Here is a 19,948-nt window from a genome sequence, read left to right as displayed (position 1 = left end):
AATAATTTGTCGTTATCAAGTAACGGTGGCACAGAGGCGGCTCGGTCCAACCGGCTTTGCGAATGCGACAATAAATGCTGGCGAAATAAAATTTTACTACCGAATAATATCCGTGCGGGAGTTTGTTGCTATTGAATTCCGTAACGATCTCGGTAAACTATGGCCGAGCCTCGACGCTGTTTCGGTGGATTTGCTTCGCGGCCGCGAAACACCCTCGCTGACCGGTTAGGGAGGAATTGGAGATCGATTTTTCTTGCAGGGGCGATTGGTGTTTGGTTTTTTTTTTTTGTGTGTACTCTTTAGTTTTCATGTGGAAATAGTTAAACAGAGACTGATGAAAATGTGGGGAACTTAGTTAAAGAAGTTGGGAGGGAGTAGAAAATTACTTAAAACATACCCCTCACATAGGGATCCTGATAATTCTTTTTTCCAATCGTTCAAATTCAACTTCTCAGATATTTCAATTCTTGAATATTCAGATCTTTAATTTAGGTATCTATCTATAAATTTTCAAAGATTCTTTTGATCGTTTGTTTAATGTTTCTAAATACTAATTCCTGAAAAAATCTGTAGTTAAATTCTGAGATTTCTGAGTGGCATTTCTTCAATAGTTAATACGATAAGAGTTAATTAATCTTGAAACTCATCTTGTAGCGCTCCGTTCTTTGTACTACGCTTCCACAAGAATAATGTACACCAATATTACATTCAAGCATAATAATAAATGAACAGTTCATGAAAAGATGACACGATAATGAAAGTGTTAATAGAACCGTCAAGAAGAATACGTCCCACGTCTCTTAAAAAACCGACTCCGGAAGATCGTAGCAGGCGTAGCAGGGGGAGAAGGGGAAATGTAAATGAGTCTCCGTGCGCAATCAGTTTCTAATTACGAGACTATAGCCGGGTCGGGGTCTCGAGGGTGAGGGTAGGTTTCGCGGAAGATTGTGCAGTCGCGGCCAAGACGCTGGAAGGGTTTCGAACGCACAATCGAGTCCCTTCTGGAGGAGCCGTTTACCTCGGTGGGGTCTCGCCGCGTACACGGAACACAGAGACGGGGTCGAGTCTACCGCAGAGAATAATGTTAATGAAATACAGATATTATCTCTATACAGGGGTTCCTGGTGCACGCTGCTCAAGTATTGTCCATTTCGCCCGCGTTCCAGCTCGCTCGCCCCCTCGTTTTCTCATCGCACAGTACTTTTGTCATCGAGTCAGATTCGCCAGATTTCGTCCCCCTCGCAAAGAAAGTAAGTGCGAGAATACAGAATGAAGTGAAAAGAAAAAGTAAGGGCATTTTGTAAGAACGTCTCCGCCGACAACAGTTTCGCTGCAGAGACCTTACGTCTGGGAGTCAGCTAAATAACGTGTAAACCACACTACGCTCGATACGAGAAGGTTATGGACCTACTCGTTTCGATGATAAGGAGAGCGAAGCATTCGTGAATTTCGACGATCGCGGCGTGAAAATTTAATGGCGCGTAAGCATCGAGAAATTCAGGCGAAGAATCGCTCCCGGGAAACGACGGAGTATCGCGAATCCAGGAAAAGATCTCCTTGGCTTGAATTCACAGTGAAACATTACGCGGAACGCGAATCTTCCACCATGACTCAAAAAGAAGCTTCAATCATGCGTGCACGGGTTGCATAGAAAGCGGATATTTTCGCTTAAATGCAGCGTGAATACTCAGCAGTATATATTATTTAACGATCCGAAGACTTATAAAAAAATAGTACTTCCTACTTGAAATTTGAATACATTACTCGTAAACACTCTCCTAAGCCAATTTTTGTGTGGTCTCCCATTAAAAATCTGCTACTTCACCCTTCTTTCAAAATTCTCCAAGCAGAACATTATAACTTTCAATAATCAAATATGAATCAGCTGCAGAGGGATCGAAAATCCTAAAATCGAAGTTAAGAGAAGTCTCGTGGTCGATTCACTGGATATCGTTGGGTCGAAGGGCAAAGCAGCCGTTCCCTCGCGAGGCGGTCCGAGCTATGGCTCACAGATAGATCAAACTCGTCCCGGCAAGAGCGCCTCTGGGGGAGGAAGCGAGGTGCACCGCGTCGGTGACTGATTTTTTCAAAAGCGGCCTAATTAAAGAACGCCTGACAAAACGTTAATTAAAGCACTCGAAAACCGAGTGCCATTAAAGGAAGAGGGAAGGCGGCGGCGGTGGCGGCGGAAGACTAGGAAGAGAGAAATTACAAGCGCGGCTGCCGCGCGTAAAGGAGGACACGGACTCTGGCAGACAGAGGGAGGAGGACGGGACAGAGAGGGTGACACCGAACCTGCTGGCTGAAGGAAAGAAGGAAGGAAAGAGGAACCAGAGAACGAACGGGGAGGAAAGTGAGGGGAAGGGGTAAGCGAAGGGCTTAAAAGTTGGAGCGCGTCCGTGCTGGTTGGTATAGCCTGGTTAGGGAGGGCGAGAGCAGCCAGCAGGCAATTCCTAACGGGTAGAAAGATATGCAAATGCGCGAAAGGGAGACCGCGGGCTAATGTCTAGCTACCTGGGCCGAGCTGGGACGCAATAATCATTAAAAACTAAAACGCGTGCCCCCTCGCCCCGCCGGCGGGGACCATCGTCGCGCTTAGGGAGCCAGAAGGGCCAGCAGGGGTGTAAGAGCAGGCCAAGAACATCGAGGGGGGCGATAGACTAGAGGGGTTCAATGGGTTGGCGGAAGGAGCGAACTTAGGCCGAGCTTAGGAACTTCGAGCTCCTCTTTCGAGAACAGCCTCCCGCGCTGAGAGGCTTCGCGCTAATTTCGCAGTCGCGAGGCGAAGCTAGTTGCGTATCGAGCTAGGGCACCCCTGGGAGCGTTCACGTTGCACGCGTATTCGATAACGCGGAGATGGATGGCGGCGATGTTATGCGAATATTATCTCGCGAATAGCAAGCAGTCGAAATTGAAATGATGAAAAACAACGGAGCCGTTTGCTCGTTAGACAAATACACGTGCGGAACTACGCGAGCAGGAAACTGATTCTGTTTCAGGATTTGGAGTACAGAAATCTAGAGAAATAATATTGAAAATTTTTTTAGGAAAAAGTTTGAAAATTCGAAAATCTGAAAATAAAAAAATTTGAAAATTCAAAACTTTGAAAATTTGAAAGTTTGAAAATTTGAAAATTTGAAAATTTGAAAATTTGAAAATTTGAAAATTCAAAAGTTTGATTCAATTTGAAAATTACCCGCAGCTGTTACCTACAGTTCTGCACGAAACTCCGTAAACAAACGCTTTTTCATAATTAACAGAGAATCGCCTTTTCCTTAAAACAAAATACAATTTGAACAAGTAAACAATTAAACATTAATTGCGAACAGGGGAGCTGTATTATTTTAACGGCTCTTTCAGATCAGAGTTACTTTGATTGACGTCATTATCTCCTAGTTAATTAATACACAATTATCGACGAATATTGTTCAGATGGATTTACCGCTATTCCCGTATACATAAACGAATTAGAGCGCGAAGGTTGCAGGCAAACATCCGCAAGGACGTACGAGAATTGCGTAATCCGGTGTACATTTACCGGCGGGGCAACTTTATCCGTAGATGTTGGACCGACTCGCGGAAATTCGCCGGCGAAAATAGCTCGGCATCGTCCCTGGCGTGCTTGCAGTTGTACACGTAACAAACTCTATTGTAACGCTAATTTATGAATATTAACTCAACGAGTGGGCAGCATTATTAACGGGTCGAGGCTCCAATTATCCGGCGCGAGGCAATCGATGCACCAGCAAATAATAATTAATAACAGAAAGTTGATACAACGCCTTTGGAAAATCGCGCGTCCATATTCGCGTGCCCTTTTAATTACGGCTGCCCGCCCTGCCATTCTATCGTCCCTCATAACTCTCTCTTATTAGCAGCGACTCGCCTCTGGATCGCGATCGTTTCTGAATCGCGCGATTCGTGCGCCGCGAGTTCATTTGTCGCGATTTAATGGTTGGCCAGGTTCCGCGTTTAATCGATACCGAATAGGAAACGGGACAAAAAGTAATGGTCGAAAAAAGGAGCAGAGCGTCGCGACGGCGAATTTCGGACGCGAGCGACGTCGGTGGCGGGGGTTGAAAGAAGAGAAGGACCGGAACACGTGAACGCGCGGCGTTCGGGCATTAAAGCGTCCTGCTCTTCCAGGGAACTTCATTTAAGAGTCCTTGTTTATAAACTGAAACAGGACGCGGCGGAATATAATTCCACTTCTAATTACTCTGAGTGCTTTGCTTCTTTCATGGAAAGCGAGCCGTCCCATGGCGGAGGCGCGGCAAAAGTTTCGTCCGACCGTGAAAGCGCACGGTTCCGATCAGACCGACGGCCCAACAGGACGATTGTTGTACGGTCGCCGCCATAAGTAAAAACTTAATAAATAGCCGGAAGAAAGACCGAGACAGGAAGTGTGAGCGCAAGCGGGGAGGAGCAGGACGGAAGAGAAGGAGGAAAAAAATAGAGGGAGGAGGAGGAGTGGTTGACGCGAAGGTGGGGAAGAGAGGAGGTGAACGCGTAGGGCGGGGAAGTGAAATTCTCTGATAATTAAGACCGTTTTAAGGAAAAAGAAGCGAACGCTGTGTCTCTCTGCCTCTCCGTTCCACCGCTCCGCTTTCGGTCGCTCGGTATCCTTGCATCCTCGAGAAGGCTAATTAATTTAATTACCGCCTTCGTCAGATTTACCCCCGACCCCTCTCCACGGATACCCGACTCCAGAATGGCTCTGTGTTTCTCGATTTCGTCGGGGAAGCACAATGATTCCACTGGCCTCGCCTCGCGCAGAAGGAGGAGAAACGATTCGAACGAGCCCTCCCTGCCCCACCCCGCTTTATCCGCTCGATTTCTTCGGAACGAGGCTCATGAATGACGAGAACGACGAGAAAAAGGTTAACTATCGAGCGCATATTTATGAGTGGCCGCGTTGCGGGCCAAAGGAAACGGGCCGATGGCTCGCGGTGCCTTCGGGGAATTTAAATTAACGGGGCCACTTACCATTCTTAATTGAACCGATATTCTTGCAGACGCTCGATCCAATTAACACTCGTCCGCTCTCGTCGATTCGGCCCGTTCCATCGCGGAACCGTTCGCGAGCTCGTCGACGCGTCGTTTCAGCTTTTTCTCCCGCCCCACTCAATATTGACGTCATACGATTGAAATATATTAGAGAGGACGAAAAACAGGCGAATAAAGGGGGTAGGGTGGCATGTACGAAACAGGCGGCGACGCTTCGTATTTCGTACGAGGCGAGAGCCGTGCTTATAGACCGTAACGAGTAGTAACGGCGTGGCAGGCGCGGCCCGTTAAATTTAATGTTTATCGACGACAGAGGGCGTAAAATTTAATTAATCGAAAAGTGATTATGAGCAAAAGCACGAAGGCAGAACGCTGATTCTATCGGTCGCGATCAGCCCATAAGCCCATGGATGGCTGGCCATAACCCTTCGAGTTCATTTTACTTCACTCCGTGGACCTGACATAGCAGCCAGCCGCTGTTATGCGACACGTTTCGATCGGTTCACTGCTATCCAGAGGCTCATACCGACCTAATCAACCTGTTATACCGATTCCTCCTTTCTTCTCTGCGATCTCGCCATACGTCTACTGAATCTCTGCACAGATTATTCTAACTGCTGTTCTATAGCTTTCGGTACATGATAATAACAATACAAATACGCTGAGTTTAATTATTGTCGAGAGATATTAGCCACGTGATGCTTTACAATCTCCATTCTAAATTAAAGATCCCTTTTCTGCGAAATAATTATCCTGCTATTATCAAACAAATCTAATTAAAGACCGAAGAATATCAGCTCTTTCAAACCCATCAACGTACACCCTTTAAACTGCTAACAAAAGAGGTACAGATCGTCTTTCCTTCATCCTCCAAAGTGATCACTCTCGAACGTCAACGTTTTCCATTCGTGTTTTTCCCAGTTTCCACGAAAATTTCCGTTATTAGCTTCTCTCGATCGATCGCGCCCGCCTCGAAAATATGGTCCGGCAATCTATGGCAAATATTGCAATTCATTTCGAGTCGGAGAGCCAAGCTCGAAACGGATATTGTCGGCGCAGCGGGGGCCAATAAAAATTATAACGCGGACCGTGAAGGATCGGAGTGAATAAAAACCAACAAGGACGGAGGGGGAAAAAAGATCGACGAGCGATACGCGATTTGTTTACCAGCCCGCGTATGTACGTTTGTTAAGGATGAACGATTCTCGTCGTACGTGCCGAACGTCGATCGGCGCTGGTAGCTGTCGTTGCTGCTGCTGCCGGTTCAACCGTTCAAATCCGCTCGCGAGACCCGAGCGAAACACGCAAATTGGAACAAATTGATTTTCCCCGGCGACATCTATTAAAGTGACAGAAGAGAGTCGCGGTATTAACGAGCGTCGCAATATCGAAACGATCCACGCCCGTATCGCCGAGGTTTTCGGGGCAAATTGGATTTTCGTGAGAAACATTATGACACCGCTCATAATTGCCGCGTCGCGCGATATACGCGTTTCACGCGGCCCCGCGAGCGCTCGCCTAGGATTGGAATAGATACGCCGAACACTGATAGGTACCGCTCCGCGAACCTTATCGCTCCATTCGCTGTGAAATTACGCTCGCCGAAACAGAAATTGCTTACTTCTGTAATTAACGTTACCAAGCCACAGACTCTTGACAATAAGATAAATTGCAACAGGTCTCGGTCTTCAAATTTTGATTAAAAATCCTATCTGCGCTATCGTTCCTTTTTTGGCCTACTCTATGTGCTGGTATCGATGTAAACAATGAAAGATAAGACTTCACTTCGAAAATATTTATTACGAAAACGACTGACAAATTTTTCGAACCTAGATCTTCTTAGAGATAAATGGTATTGCAAATTAATTTAGATAAGTATCAAGATAATATCTCGCAGTTTATCGCACAGCGCTTCAACAACATCGGCTTAATCGTATCGAAGTTGTTTATCAGCACGGATAGTCTTATCGTCGCTGCTATCGTGGCGATTTTCGACCCACTCTATGGCAGTTTAAAACTGAAAAGTTTGGTTGTATCGTGAACGAAGAGGGTGACGCCACCCTCATATTAATTCCGTAGAGCCACCGGTGATAATGTCTCTCCTCTTTGGGTGTTCCCAAGGGTGGCGTGAAAGCGTTCCCTTTAACGATGCCGAATCGAGCCGCTAGATAGGCGATCGTCTTGCCGATTACGTTAAGGAGAACGAGTAATTACGTGTCCGCGTCTCGATTTTCGCTGGGACGTCTTCCCCTTCGAATGACAAACTGCCATCACGCGGCAGTTTCCCTCTGTGACGTCGATGTAACCATTTATACAAAGCATCTTGAAAATAAGCGATGAAACTTATCAGTGCATTCTATAATATAGGTAAATAAGAGAAGAATGTTCCATTTTTACCTTTCCTTTAACTTGGTATACTGTTATAAGAATAAAACGATTCCAGGTATTACAAAGTACATTCACTCGGTTACTTGGATACTCTGTCACTGCCTTTTTTGGTATTATGTGGTCAGTGGGGCCTACTCCCGATTTTGCTGATGCCAGAGAAAAAAAGTGAAGAGTAAACATGAAGTGCCCGACGAGAGGGATAGAAGTAGTGAAATATTCTGTTCCTTTCTGTCCTGTGTAGCACACGAAGAACCGGTTTTTCGACCAGGCAATCTTCGTGAAGTAAGAAAAAGAACTCGTTCACAATTTTTTCTAGTCGAAGTGCCAAGTACGAGAACCCACGTGATAGCAAAAGCAGAAAGTTTTCTATGAAAAAGAGTTACTCGAAAATTCTTGCATTCTTCCTCTTTCTTTCGAACGAATCATGGAACCGATTCCACGACACGAGGAAGTACCCCCGATGGTCCCAAGTCGCAGTTACTTCGACTCGAATCTGCACATCAAACGGTTTTCTTCGTCTCCAGCACTCCTATAAAACGAAGGAAAAAGTGTATCAAGGTGTAGACTTCTTTGTAAGAAGAAGCAAGCTCGGGAAATCGGTGGCACGTAGAAGACGTTAAAATTAACGGCGCAGTAACAAAGTATCGTAAGTCTGTCGGCCACGGGGCTCGAATCGCGTGCAGAGCTGGCGTTCCGGCTACTAACGAACAGCAACGATGGCTCGTTGAACGCGGACGCGTTACGGTTCTGCAGGGTGGTAATCAAATACTTAAAACTTGACGCGACCGAGGGAAAGGGGAAGGGAAGTTAGATACCAGACGCAGCTGGATGGCAAATCCCGATCCTTCGAGACTGACAGGCTCGTAAACCGCTACGTCTTCTCTCCCTTGCTTCCTCGGGCTCCTTGGGGCCCTGGTTCTCAAACTCACTTCGGAGGGGGATGTGAAACCATTATGGGACAGGGAATTTTCGAAGGGAAAATTTTGGCGGTATTTTATGAAAAAGGAATCGTGTAAAGATATAATTAAAATTAAAGATAGATAATGTGAGATAGAGGTTACACAGACTGTAGAAAATGAAAGGGAGGTATGAGGCTTCTAACTTTTCAGTTTCTACTTCTACTGCATATATCTCCCTTACCTGTGGTTGGAAGAGAAGACAGCATAAGCCATATTATATTTCTGTTTTTGAGATATCCCCGCGTAGAACACTCCAAAGAGAGTGCACCAACGATAAAAATTTGAGAACCAGTGCTCAAAAGCTTCAGTCTCCGGATCTACGAGCTAGAGAAGAAGTCGTATGTCGTATCTGACGATCATTAATGAGGCGAAGTGTGAGCACCAGCGAAACGTGCTTTGCGTCGACCGTTCGCGAAAGCGTGCATAAAGCTTCACGCGACGATCGTTAAAATTGTCCGCTGAAAATACCTGAGGCTAATCGTCGATGATAATTCACGAAAGAGAAACCGAGAGGGGCTGGAGGCGAATCGAGTGGAGCGTGGGTAGAAAAGTTCGCGCGACTGCCTAGGATCGTAATACGCCGGTAATGCTGGTGCTTAGCGGCGTATAAATAAGCATTAAATCCGTGCTTAGGATACCTTAATCTGTATTTTTTCCCGTGCCGCCCGTCGGAATATATTATCACCCAGGGGATTTTATCGTGGCGGCGATAATGCCGCTAACGCGCGAATATACTCGAAGGAAGTTTCTAAAAGCAGCTCGGCTAGTCAACCATGATATTTCTTCCAATCTGCGAGCTCTCTTTGGCTCCTTGTAGTTCCGAACAAGCCTCGACGAAAGGCGTCTCGCAGGAATAAAGGCACCCTCGAAAAATTAGCGAAACGGGCGAAACAAACACTTCATAGAGACTCGATTCGACACTCAAAGCACTCATTAATCGTTAAAACGACCCATTAGTCGTTTTGGTACAGCTGGCTGCAGCCTTAATCTACTGAATTACAATTACACTCGTGCCCTTTGTGGCCACTGGTAGACGAGAAACAATGGAATCTTGAAAATCCGACGCAAGGATAACGATAGATGTCCTAATTGGATCTGGTTTACTCTTCATACAAAGTAACCACCAAGGGCTGATCTCCGACCGGTTCAGCGCAGTCTCGATTTACTGAATTACAGTTGCGAGGCGAGCCGTGTTGCTACAATGCGCCCCGCTACCTGTTCTCAGCTGCAGCAGCTGTCGGCACGATATCAGTCAATTAGAATTCGCTCTCATCGCTCGACGCTTCAGTCCCAATATTCCCAGCTCCAAATTGCAACCCCTTCATCAGTGCATGCTCGAAACTGTGTAGGATCTGGGCAGCCAACAAATTGGCTTCAGGCAGATGTGCGAATTCTACAACAAGAAACGAGGAGAAGAAAAGAAACGTGGACCTTCAACCTTGCGCAAAGGAAAAGGTATTAACGGAGCGTTTCCGTGATACGCGGACGTTCCCCGCACGCTCATCAACGTCCACAGGGTGTGCAGCCACGGAGAGCATGGATTTGAATTAGGAGTCGGTGCAGCACGGAGCCAGAAACCCAGAAGGCGGGGAAGGAGGACGAGGTTGGTTGCTAACGACCGTCGCCAGACCAGGGTTGTTAACTGCTGCCGGGTTCGGTCGTCGTCGTCCTCCTCGTCCTCGTCGCGCTGGATGTGGTGGTTCTTCCATGTGGGAAGAGGTTCCGCTGGAGTGGGTGTGAGGGTGGAAAAGGGCCACGCCGGGGGAGAATGGCTAAGCTATTCGGAACAATGTCTTGTTAGGCGGTTTGCTTTGAGGTAATCGCTGGGAAGACCCCGGCAGTCGTTAGACTTTCCCTCGCGGACCTGTTTGTTTCGCGGATAATTGCCCACCGATACTCGACTCTAGTCCCTCGTAAAATCGTGAACGATCCCCGTCGGGCTTACGGGACGCGAGGGAAACAGAGAAAGAAGATAGAGGGTGGTTGGTTACGGGGTTGCGCGAGAGAAGCACGGACGATTTCGATGGAGAGAGAGGAGGATAAGGGTGAGAGGGAGAGACAAGGGAGGGAAAGTTCTATTTACCCGTAAGAATGAGCGTTTTCGACAGGAGGTGAGGTCGTCTTATTACACCGCGATCGAATCATTTTACGTACGAGGAATGGCAGGTTATTGCGTCATTCGATTAGCCAAGATCCCCTAATTATAGGAGCGTTCGAGTTACCAGCGGAGAGGAGAGCCTTGGCAAAAACGCGATCTGAGGAGAGTCGAGACGAGTCGAACTCGGGGAGCCAGGAAACGTCGAGCTCCCGGCACACTCGCGCACACAGAGGCAGCGGGAAAAAATGCCTCCAAGTTAATTAACGCAAATTACATCTCGACGAGGACGCGGTAATTACAGATTTTCTATTCCCGACAGCTCGTTTCGACATCAAAACCCGCTGAATGCCTTCGCTTAAACGAGACGCATTAACGTGTCCTGTTTGCACAAGGGAACGATACCGACGCTTCGGTTCACGGCAGTTTGCACTTTTCAGCGAGACCAAAGCCAGCACGCGCGAATTATTATTTATAGATTACGCTCGCCCGAGGAATGACGCGCTGGCGAGTCCTCGGGCTAATTAGCACGCACCGCCTTTCTCGGGGACACCTAAAACATTGTCTGTATTTCACGCTAGCCTATTACTTTCGCCACCGCGTTCTTGAATCACCCTGTACGTTCAAAGTTAATTTCGTATCATACACACGTATGAGTTTTATTTCAAAATTTTATTATCCAATGAAATTGGTGTTCATTGTATTATAAGAGTCGCTTCAGCCACTTTCAGTTCTTTCTGAATAACTCTATAGAGAGTGTTTTAAGACCGGTGATACAAGAGAATGAATAATAATTCTATATGCAAGTATAAGTCAACAGTATCCTAAGAATACTAAATATTAGAGATCTAAATTATTTAGTGAGAACAGTGTAAGAAATGAAGAATACGAAGAAAATAATAATTACTTACAAAGTAATTTTACAATAATACTAGCGAAGTTATGAGCACAGAAATAAAATTCTCCAAGAAAACTGAATTCATATTTGAACCAGATACATGTTTAGAAAGGTACAGTTTTCAGCGTTTGAGTAGTACAAGGAATACACGGTGTCTGACTACTGACTGCACCTACTCTACTGTACAGTAGAAGTATAACCTTCACTGCGTGTAGCTCTCAAGTGTCTAAAACTATATTTTCGACTCTCCTACTTATACTACCAGTTCTAAAACAGTCTATACATTCCAACTCGGACTATAATTTACCACGGTCCCTGGTCATTGTCCTCAGAAATTGAAATATTAAGACAGTTACTACTGGCAGCGCTATTAGTACCTATCGCAGGACAGTTAGCACCACGATCCCAGCGGTAATATTCTTAGTTTAGTTCCCGCGCCATTTTCGTGGCTCCGTATGCACGTTTTGGTGGAGGAGATTTAGGGAAGAACATTGGGTCTAGTTCGAACCAAAACTCCTCCACCAACGGCACTTCACGCACACTAATTTCTACTTTGGGGGCTCACGGGCAACTAACTTACCCTTAATGCTCTGCTTATGCCCGGTTATTGTCTAGAACGAGGACTGCCCTTGGTCTCGACCTCTTTCCAAGAAGTGGTCGTCCCGCACAATGAACCACGTAATTCAATCTTAATGTGTATAAGATATCTTGGAATTTGATTCATAAGAAAAATCAGAGTCTCGAGTTTCCTATTCCATAAAAATCGTTTGGGCGGAGGATTATTTGTCACGAACAATGAGTTTATCGGTATACCTAAGACCGAGAAACTGTCGAAGAGGCGATGCGACTAAGAAATCCATTCTGTTGCCCGTTTCTTCCCACGCGGAGGTGTCAGAACTATAATTCCCGAGAGAGTGGCGAGCGCCTGGCCGAAGCCAGAGCCACAGATCATGGGTATCGTCCGTAATACGCTGCAAGATAGCTCATTCTAACGTATTGCGGGATAACATCGCCGCTACGGGCGATCGTTATTTATATGTAATACGATTTATCGATCCCCCTAGCCGTCTGCCGCAGGAATTATTTGCCCGTCTCCGAAACGTATCACCGAATAATGTATCAAACGTATATTTAGTCCCAGCAAGAACGTCCTCGTGACGCAGCGATTTGCGCAGCCATCGGAGAAATCTACCCTTGATCAGTGATTTCGAGACGGTCCGAGCCATGGCACAAGGACAATCGCTGGTAAGGTCGGATCGGACGCAGGGCTGAGGACGATCAGCTGAATAATTCGAAATCGTATGTAACCGAGGACATAGACCACAAGGAGAACACGAATCGGAAGGAGCGACCGAGAGAGACGAGCGACGGCCATTAATAGAGCGCAAAATCCGACGGTCACGCGCCAATCAGCCGTCGTGACAGTCCCGAGAAAACAAGTATTTTCCATCAGCCGGCCGCGCGCGTCACAGAGTCGATATATATCGCGGCGGGTCGCGTGATCCAGCCTCCATTCCGTTTATTATTCCGATATGCGATTCGACCTGCTTCTTGCCCGCTCAACAGGCCCTGTACAGGCCCGATAGCCCGCCTGGGCATCGATGCGCCCGAACAATCCCCCTTATCTCGCGGCAAGTGTGTTTTTATTTTCTGTTAATTGATTTTCACACTCCGATACATCCTGACGAGGTTACTCTTTTTATGCGACACAGCCGCAACGCCGCTGGACCGTCATGTCGCGTATCCATAGAAATACACCCATCGCGAGACGCGATATTACGCGGCCTCTGGGGGCTAATTGAAATCGAGGCAGTCAGAGTTCGACTTTCGTCGAGTGCCTTTCTTCTCGCGACAAGAAGGCCGAGAATTCCACTCGCGGAGGAATATAAGCCGTGGCGTGCCTAGTCCACCACGAGAACGCACAGCATCCCTTTTCACGAACCACCCCTCGTAAACTCTCTTTCCCGCGTTCGCTATCTTCGTATCGCCATTCAGTTCCCCTGCCTTCGCGCGCGCGGACGCTCGCCTTCGTACCCCTGTATACGTGATGGCACCAGGACACGCTCGAAACGTCGCCAGAGTAGATTTTTCCGCACCTCGATATGATTAATATCCCGGCGAGATAGGGGCGGCGGAGGGGGTGAGAGAAAACGCGAGGAGGCGTAGGGGGGTTGAAGCGAAACGGAGGTGGAAGGAAGGAAGAAAGGAAAGAAAGAAAGGATGGACGAAAGGAGTGGAGGGAGCGGCGGGGAGGAAACGGCGTTGGTCGCAAGGGAAAAAAGGAGAAGGATGACGGAGGGTGAAGGCAGCCGAGGTAAAAGGGAACGGTTATGGGCCTGGTGGTCGCTTGCCGTACAGCAAATCCCCGTCAACCGCATTCAATTACGATGTTATCGCGAATACAGATGACGGTTATTTCCTTCGGTACACCCTATACGTAACGTTCGCGATGCGGCGTGGCGCGGAGCGGCGCGGCGCGACGCGGGACGACGCCGGCGTCGCTCCTCCGTCCAAAGTTAAGGCAGTATATCGTGTAATGGCGGGTTGGCCGGCCGCCCGTGTGATTGCTTTAGGATGCGCGCCGACAATACACCGGGATAAAGCGGACTCCGATTTCGGACCAACGACAGTCACGAGCCTTCCTTCTCTACCCGCGCGATATCGACTCGATATTCCTCCGCGATGACCGCCAAAATAAATCTTCCGATTTGCCCCCTCTTCTATCCACTTATTGTACCATCGATGTACCGCCGTTTGTGTTTACTTGTTCGTTCAGCTATTCGATATCGAGGAAACCCTTATCCTTCTCTTGGCTCAGGCTGATGATAGGTAATTGATTAACTACGGTTCGGAGTATCGTGTTGTAAGAGTGCTACCTAGAAAAGACGTCTCCTGTTGTCATACAGGGACAATATAAGTACTGCTTCGCTTTGTTTCAAATCCATTCGTGGCTTTCTGTAGGTATCTCGTAACAGGACATACAAAAAACTGGCAACTTACGCTTGTCTGATTTCTTCTTCGGATAAATTTCAAAGAAATGATGATGTTTTCTGACTAGTCCATTCAGAAAATTACACAGAAGATTCTATTTTTGTAAATAAATTATTGAAAGCATGACTGATTCATGATCAACTAGTTATTAGTTCGAGATTGGAACCTATGGAGGATAGGTAAATATACTTTTGTCCGAAATCTATTATCATTGACCCATTCTACTGAAACACAATGATCCCGCGATTTCCTGAACTACTGATTCGGACATAGAGACGTTTAATTCAGTTCTTAGTTCGAACCTATCACTCGTCAAGCTTTCATCTAAATTCTATTATCGTTGACCTAATCTACTGAAAAACAAAGAGCTCCGTGATTTCTGGAACTACTCAGGTCTTTTCTTTACCATTCAATGAAGCTAATCCTCTTTCGCGTCTTGCGCCCATGGACGATCGAGTAACTAGAGACGCTTCTTTTCGGGATCCATTTTTAGAATTACGGGCAATCGACACGGTCGATGTGCCTATCAGGTGCCCTAGCTTATCTCCTAGGTACGACGGGAAGCGCCGCGGGCCGCGGCTCTCCTTCAAAGTACTAGCTCCCGTTTTTCGGTGCATGGTTTGTCGAGCACGACCGCCGCGGCCCACCCTCGACGTTTTCGAACGATAAAACCTGAAATACGAGCGCGCACGGTGGTCGAACTTCTATTCGCCTCGACCGAAAAGGATGTCCGGATCATAACGCCGCGCTCCTACACACCCCGTTGCTTCTGTGAGTTACTTTACACAGCCGTTTCAAAAGAAGACCCTCGATCCTTTGGACCTCGTTCTCGAGCCCTTGTCTATTCTAGGGGCCACTTTAAACGTCGGTGAAAGCTGTACAAGTGTGTTTTCCCGTAAGGACACTCTCGCATACTCTGCTCTGTAGTAGCAATTATCAGCAATCATCACTGTATGGCACTTACCTTTTGCTATGTTAAGTTTACTCGGTATAATGAGATAAAAGTAAGAGCACAGTAGAACGTATTTTAAGACGATCTATATTTCAATAACACTTAACAATCTATAAAAAATAATAAAATTAGTAATTAGGAGGATACTTCAGGTTTGACTTGCCTGAATTTCAAACCAGTTAATCGAGATCCCACTTTAGTTCCAAAATCAAAGTCAAAGGTTTACTAGCTGCGTAGATTCTCGAGCCTCTCAAATCCCTCGACGTGCCAATAATTCACTGGATCTAATGAATAGCTAGCAAAGACTTACCGATACCTCTGTCAGTCCGTTCAGATCGAACACCAGCATCCATATGTTCGCAGAACGAAAAATCGAGGATCACGTCGGGGAATGAAGCAACCCGACACATGTCGAGAATACCGCGACGCCGATAGAGGCGGCCTGACGGCGCAGGGGTATCCTCCACGGGAGAAAAAAGTACGAGGGAGATTAATTGGAACCTTCTTCAGGCGAAACAGAGACCGCGAAGGAGAGCCAGAGAGCAGGGGGTTGAGGAGGGAGAGGGAAAGGGAAAAGGGGAAATTGAGAGGAGCCAGGGAGAGAAGGGCGGTAAAGGGGAGGAGAGACCATCAGGATAGCCCGAGGGCGAGCTTTTTGCCGAACACATAATGCATAGCGAAGGATGACACCCTTATCTCGGGATCTTTAATTCCGTGAGCCGCCGCGAGGGGGTTGCCGCGTCGTCATTTGTCGGTTGCACCGCGCTCGAATCAGAGACGGGGTGGAGGGGGCCAGGGTGGGTGGATAAAACCGCCACCGCTGTTAACATCACCGTTGGGTACAGGGGCTGGAAATTGCCTTGGCTGATTTCATTTCGGGCCAGATTATTTTAAGGGGTTCTGCTTTTCTTTCCCCTCCCCTTCCGCGTTCCTGCCAGCCCCTCCCTGTCCCCTCCTGCCCCTGGCTTCGACGTGATTAATGTGACTCGGGACGAGAGAGAACGGCTGCCAACCGATCGGGAGTCGCGTTACCTTTCGTGCCCGCTCGCGCGCTAACCGATTCATTTGCGCGCGCACTCAACGAAGACGTGAACCACGCGCGCGAAGACAGGTCTGGGTCCCACTCGATTCGACGTTGATTCAAGGCACACTTTTTGATAGGGTGACGAAGGGATATAGGGTGACGAAGTTATACCCTAACGAACATCCAAAGTGTCTTTTGTACGAACTCGTGGTATGGGATTTTTCTTCTACGAATGTAGAGAAACGTTCATAGAGTTCTTGAATAGAATCATTAACCCACTAGCAATTAGATGTTTCCAAATATACTGTTCAGAAGCGCACAAATTTTTTTTTACGAATTTGTCATCATGGAGGTTGCAACATGTTTCCTGCATTTTTTGTATTGAAAAATCATCCTTCCGCAAATCCAAAGATACTTCTACTAATGCTATTTCTTGAACGTTCTGTACGTGACACGATGGCCCATAACGCCAGCTCAATTCCCCAGTTCCCCCAATTTCTCGTCAATAACCGAAACCATTTGAACGTCAAGTTACGCGGTGTATTTTCAACATGGGACAAGGGGAAAAGGAATTCAGGGAGGGGTAACAGAGAAGATCCGCGAGTTTTAAAGAGTTTCAACGTCCTATTATAAAGTCTTCACCGTGCATAATAACATTCAACTCCGTGGGCTGGAAGGCATTAGGGAAATCGCGTTGCCTCCCTCTAGCTGTTCTCCCTCACCCCTTTCCCTGTCCACCCCTCCTTAGCCACAGTTGTCCCAGCTCGGTCCAAGCCGTTTTCCAGCGTGCCACGCAGACAATACGACCTCCACAAATCAGCGTGGATCTCGAGCGGCGTGCCGCAATTTTATTTCTCGTCGATTTTCTTACGACTCTGCGGGGCAGCGAGCAAGGAAAGGGAGGAGGGACAGAGGGAGGAGACGCATTACAGGGGGGTCCATAAATAGCAGAAACAAAAGGCAAAGCTGAGACAAGCCACGCGGCGTCCTGTGCCGCGGTTGAGGACAGAAGCCTGGAAATGAAATGAAGCCACGCTTGAAACTCACCATGTTGTATTTATAAGAATGTTATATTTTCTCGGTAGTAATGGGGGAGGCCCCTATCGAGGCGATTCGTAAATACGTTATTAGTGCGCTAATAAATGATATTTATATACAGATGTATTTAGAAAAAGAACAGCAAAGAGGAAAGAGTTTCGCACCTTCGCAGTAGTCCCTTTTCCTTCCTCTCTCGTTCTCTCCGTCTCGTACCACTGCTACATCAACTCGTATTTTTTTACACAATCCACTCTCTCTCTCTCTCTCTCGCTCTCTCTCTCTCTCTCTCTCTCTCTCGCTCTTTGTAACCCTTTTGTACTTAATCGATACGGTGGTTTCGGCTTCGGCTCGCGATCTTGAATAATTTACTGTCGTCGGATCGCGCCGCGACTCGTGGAAAAGTTCCCCGATCGAAATGGTACAACGAACAATGAGATCAACGCGAAACATGGAGAAAGGGGGAGAAGGCCGATTTTCATCGGCAGGGAAATTTTCCAGCGTGGCCGCGGTGTGAGATTCGCGTTGACGGTGACTTCGATCCGATCCTTTATCAACGCACTCGTCAATCAGCGAATTCCCAGCCATCTTTTGGTATAGACGTCACCTTTGCATCCTGTCGCCTCTCTTCTCTACTTCATTCTTCTCCCGTGTTTCCTTTTTTTTTGGCATTAAAGCGTAAAGCCGCGACTAAGAAGCCCCTCTTCCTCAGCAAGCTCTCGGTCGTGGACGCGTCGAAAACGAATTCGGAAGAAAGCCTCGTTCGGAAGGAACGACTCTGGCCGAGAGAATCGCCACCTGTTACGGCGCCTATCAAGTTATCACTGAGCAAGGAATCTCGAGAACCGAGGTTGTTCGGCTTGCCTGTCGAGGGGCATCGAAACTTACATCGTTAATCTTTGGTATCAGCCATCGTAGAATGTTCGCCCGCGGTTTCGGCTCGTATACCGAGATTTGGAAGCTCCTCGGGATTCGTCGCACTCGCGCGGGGCTAGCTTCGAAAGGAACAAGTCGGAATCATTATCCGTTCTCTGCTTCGTAACTATGATCAAATATCGTTGAAGGAAATCAAACAAAGGGAACAAATATCGTTTAACGATATACAAACAGTCACCTAACGGCTAAGGAATAAATAGAACTTACAACGATCTAACAGTTCTGAGCTCGATATCGTCGCGCGAAGAGTTCTCATCTCGATCGTTCCAGCGCCTCTCCTCGATCAGCTGCTGCGTCGAATAGCGACGAACCGCGAGCACCATAGAACTCATCGATTGGTCTGCGTATACTGATAGTCTTCCGTTGTTGCAGAGTCGACGATACGGATATTTACAAGAAACTCTGCTACTTTCAGACACTCCGCTCTCACCCTCTCTCTCTCTCCCTCACGCACGCATCGTAACCGTTCACGCCTCTCGCTAGAAATATATCTTACATAAATCGTCTATCTTATCGTTACATGTCGTACGGTATATTACAAGACGCGTGTTCGCGTGTGTCTCTAATTGTAAGAACGCATCAGGTGCGCACAAACGTTACGGTCCTCAACAATCCTCAACAAATTTATCTCCTCCGATAAATTTGTTCACATTCTTCGCGATCACAGTGATTAATATCCCTCCAACCTCCCGACGGGGTCTCGGTAAGCGTTCGAAATCGTCTGCGAGATCCTCAAACCCAGAAATCGGCTCGTTCCTCTTCACCCTCCTAGTGCACCCTCGTAAATCGCACCACGAGCTTTCACTATCGCGTTCCCCTCCCGCCTGTTTCACTTCGTCGACAAGTTGCGTTCTCAGCTCGGTTTCGCCGGGTAGCCGACAGCCTTAGTCACCGCTGAGACATTTGAGCTTCTTCAGGGGGGGCTCGTTTCAGCTGGTCGGCGAGAGCTCGTTTCAGCTGGTCGGCGCCTGCATGGACATCGGCGGAGGTTTCACCGGTCCAAGGGCTGGACCCGACAGTCCGTTGTTGTTCATGTCCCCCGGAGCCCTGGGACCACCGACACCTATGGCGGTCCCGTTCACAGTCGGCGTACCCCCCGACATTTGACCCTGGAGCCACAAAATCAACGTTCTCAATACACCGAATTTCGCTGGACCAATTTCACGCGGCGAGCCGAACGATGGGGAAACGGAGAAGACCGCTATCAGCGGTGATAGCCGGATCACGAGCTATTAGCGCGTTTACTGTCGATTGAAACACGCGAAATTCTAGTCGCGTGCGCTGCAGAATATTAGGCGCGGAGAGGAGGATAATTCAATTGACGGGAACACCGATATTCCGAAGGCCCTCGAAATTCGGTCTGGGAAAACCGATCCACTGATTCCGCTTCTCTATTTCGGCTCTTCTGATTAGATCGATTCGATTGAAAGGAAGCACTGTTCAGAGATGAGATGGCGGATATTAAAATAACATGAGTATATAAAAAACAAGTAGAAAAGAATAGGTACACTAACATAAGTACCTAATATCACAAAATAGAGAAGATTAAACTCTTTGCCCAACCTTCTTCTCATCTCTGAACAATATCGAGCCACGTTGAAGTATCTTATCCGTGAATTTAGTGATCCCAACGTTTCATGCCGCAAAGTGGCCTCGATGACGC

At 47.4% G+C, this 19,948-nt stretch overlaps 1 protein-coding gene across 4 annotated transcripts in view; it reads right to left on the bottom strand.

Moving 5' to 3' along the window:
* Positions 1 to 19,034: 19,034 nt before the first annotated feature.
* LOC143180849 (LIM domain only protein 3) overlaps positions 19,035 to 19,948 on the bottom strand; it is a 51,248-nt gene continuing 50,334 nt past the window's right edge. For all 4 annotated transcript variants that reach the window (XM_076380849.1, XM_076380850.1, XM_076380852.1 and 1 more), the window contains exon 5: positions 19,035 to 19,394. In XM_076380849.1, the coding sequence (XP_076236964.1) occupies positions 19,239 to 19,394 (156 nt within the window). In that variant the 3' untranslated portion in view covers positions 19,035 to 19,238. The remainder of the gene's footprint in view (positions 19,395 to 19,948) is intronic.

Source organism: Calliopsis andreniformis, chromosome 6 (genome assembly GCF_051401765.1).
Source record: "Calliopsis andreniformis isolate RMS-2024a chromosome 6, iyCalAndr_principal, whole genome shotgun sequence".
Classification (NCBI taxonomy): domain Eukaryota; kingdom Metazoa; phylum Arthropoda; class Insecta; order Hymenoptera; family Andrenidae; genus Calliopsis; species Calliopsis andreniformis.
This window is presented reverse-complemented; position numbering and strand designations above follow the sequence as displayed.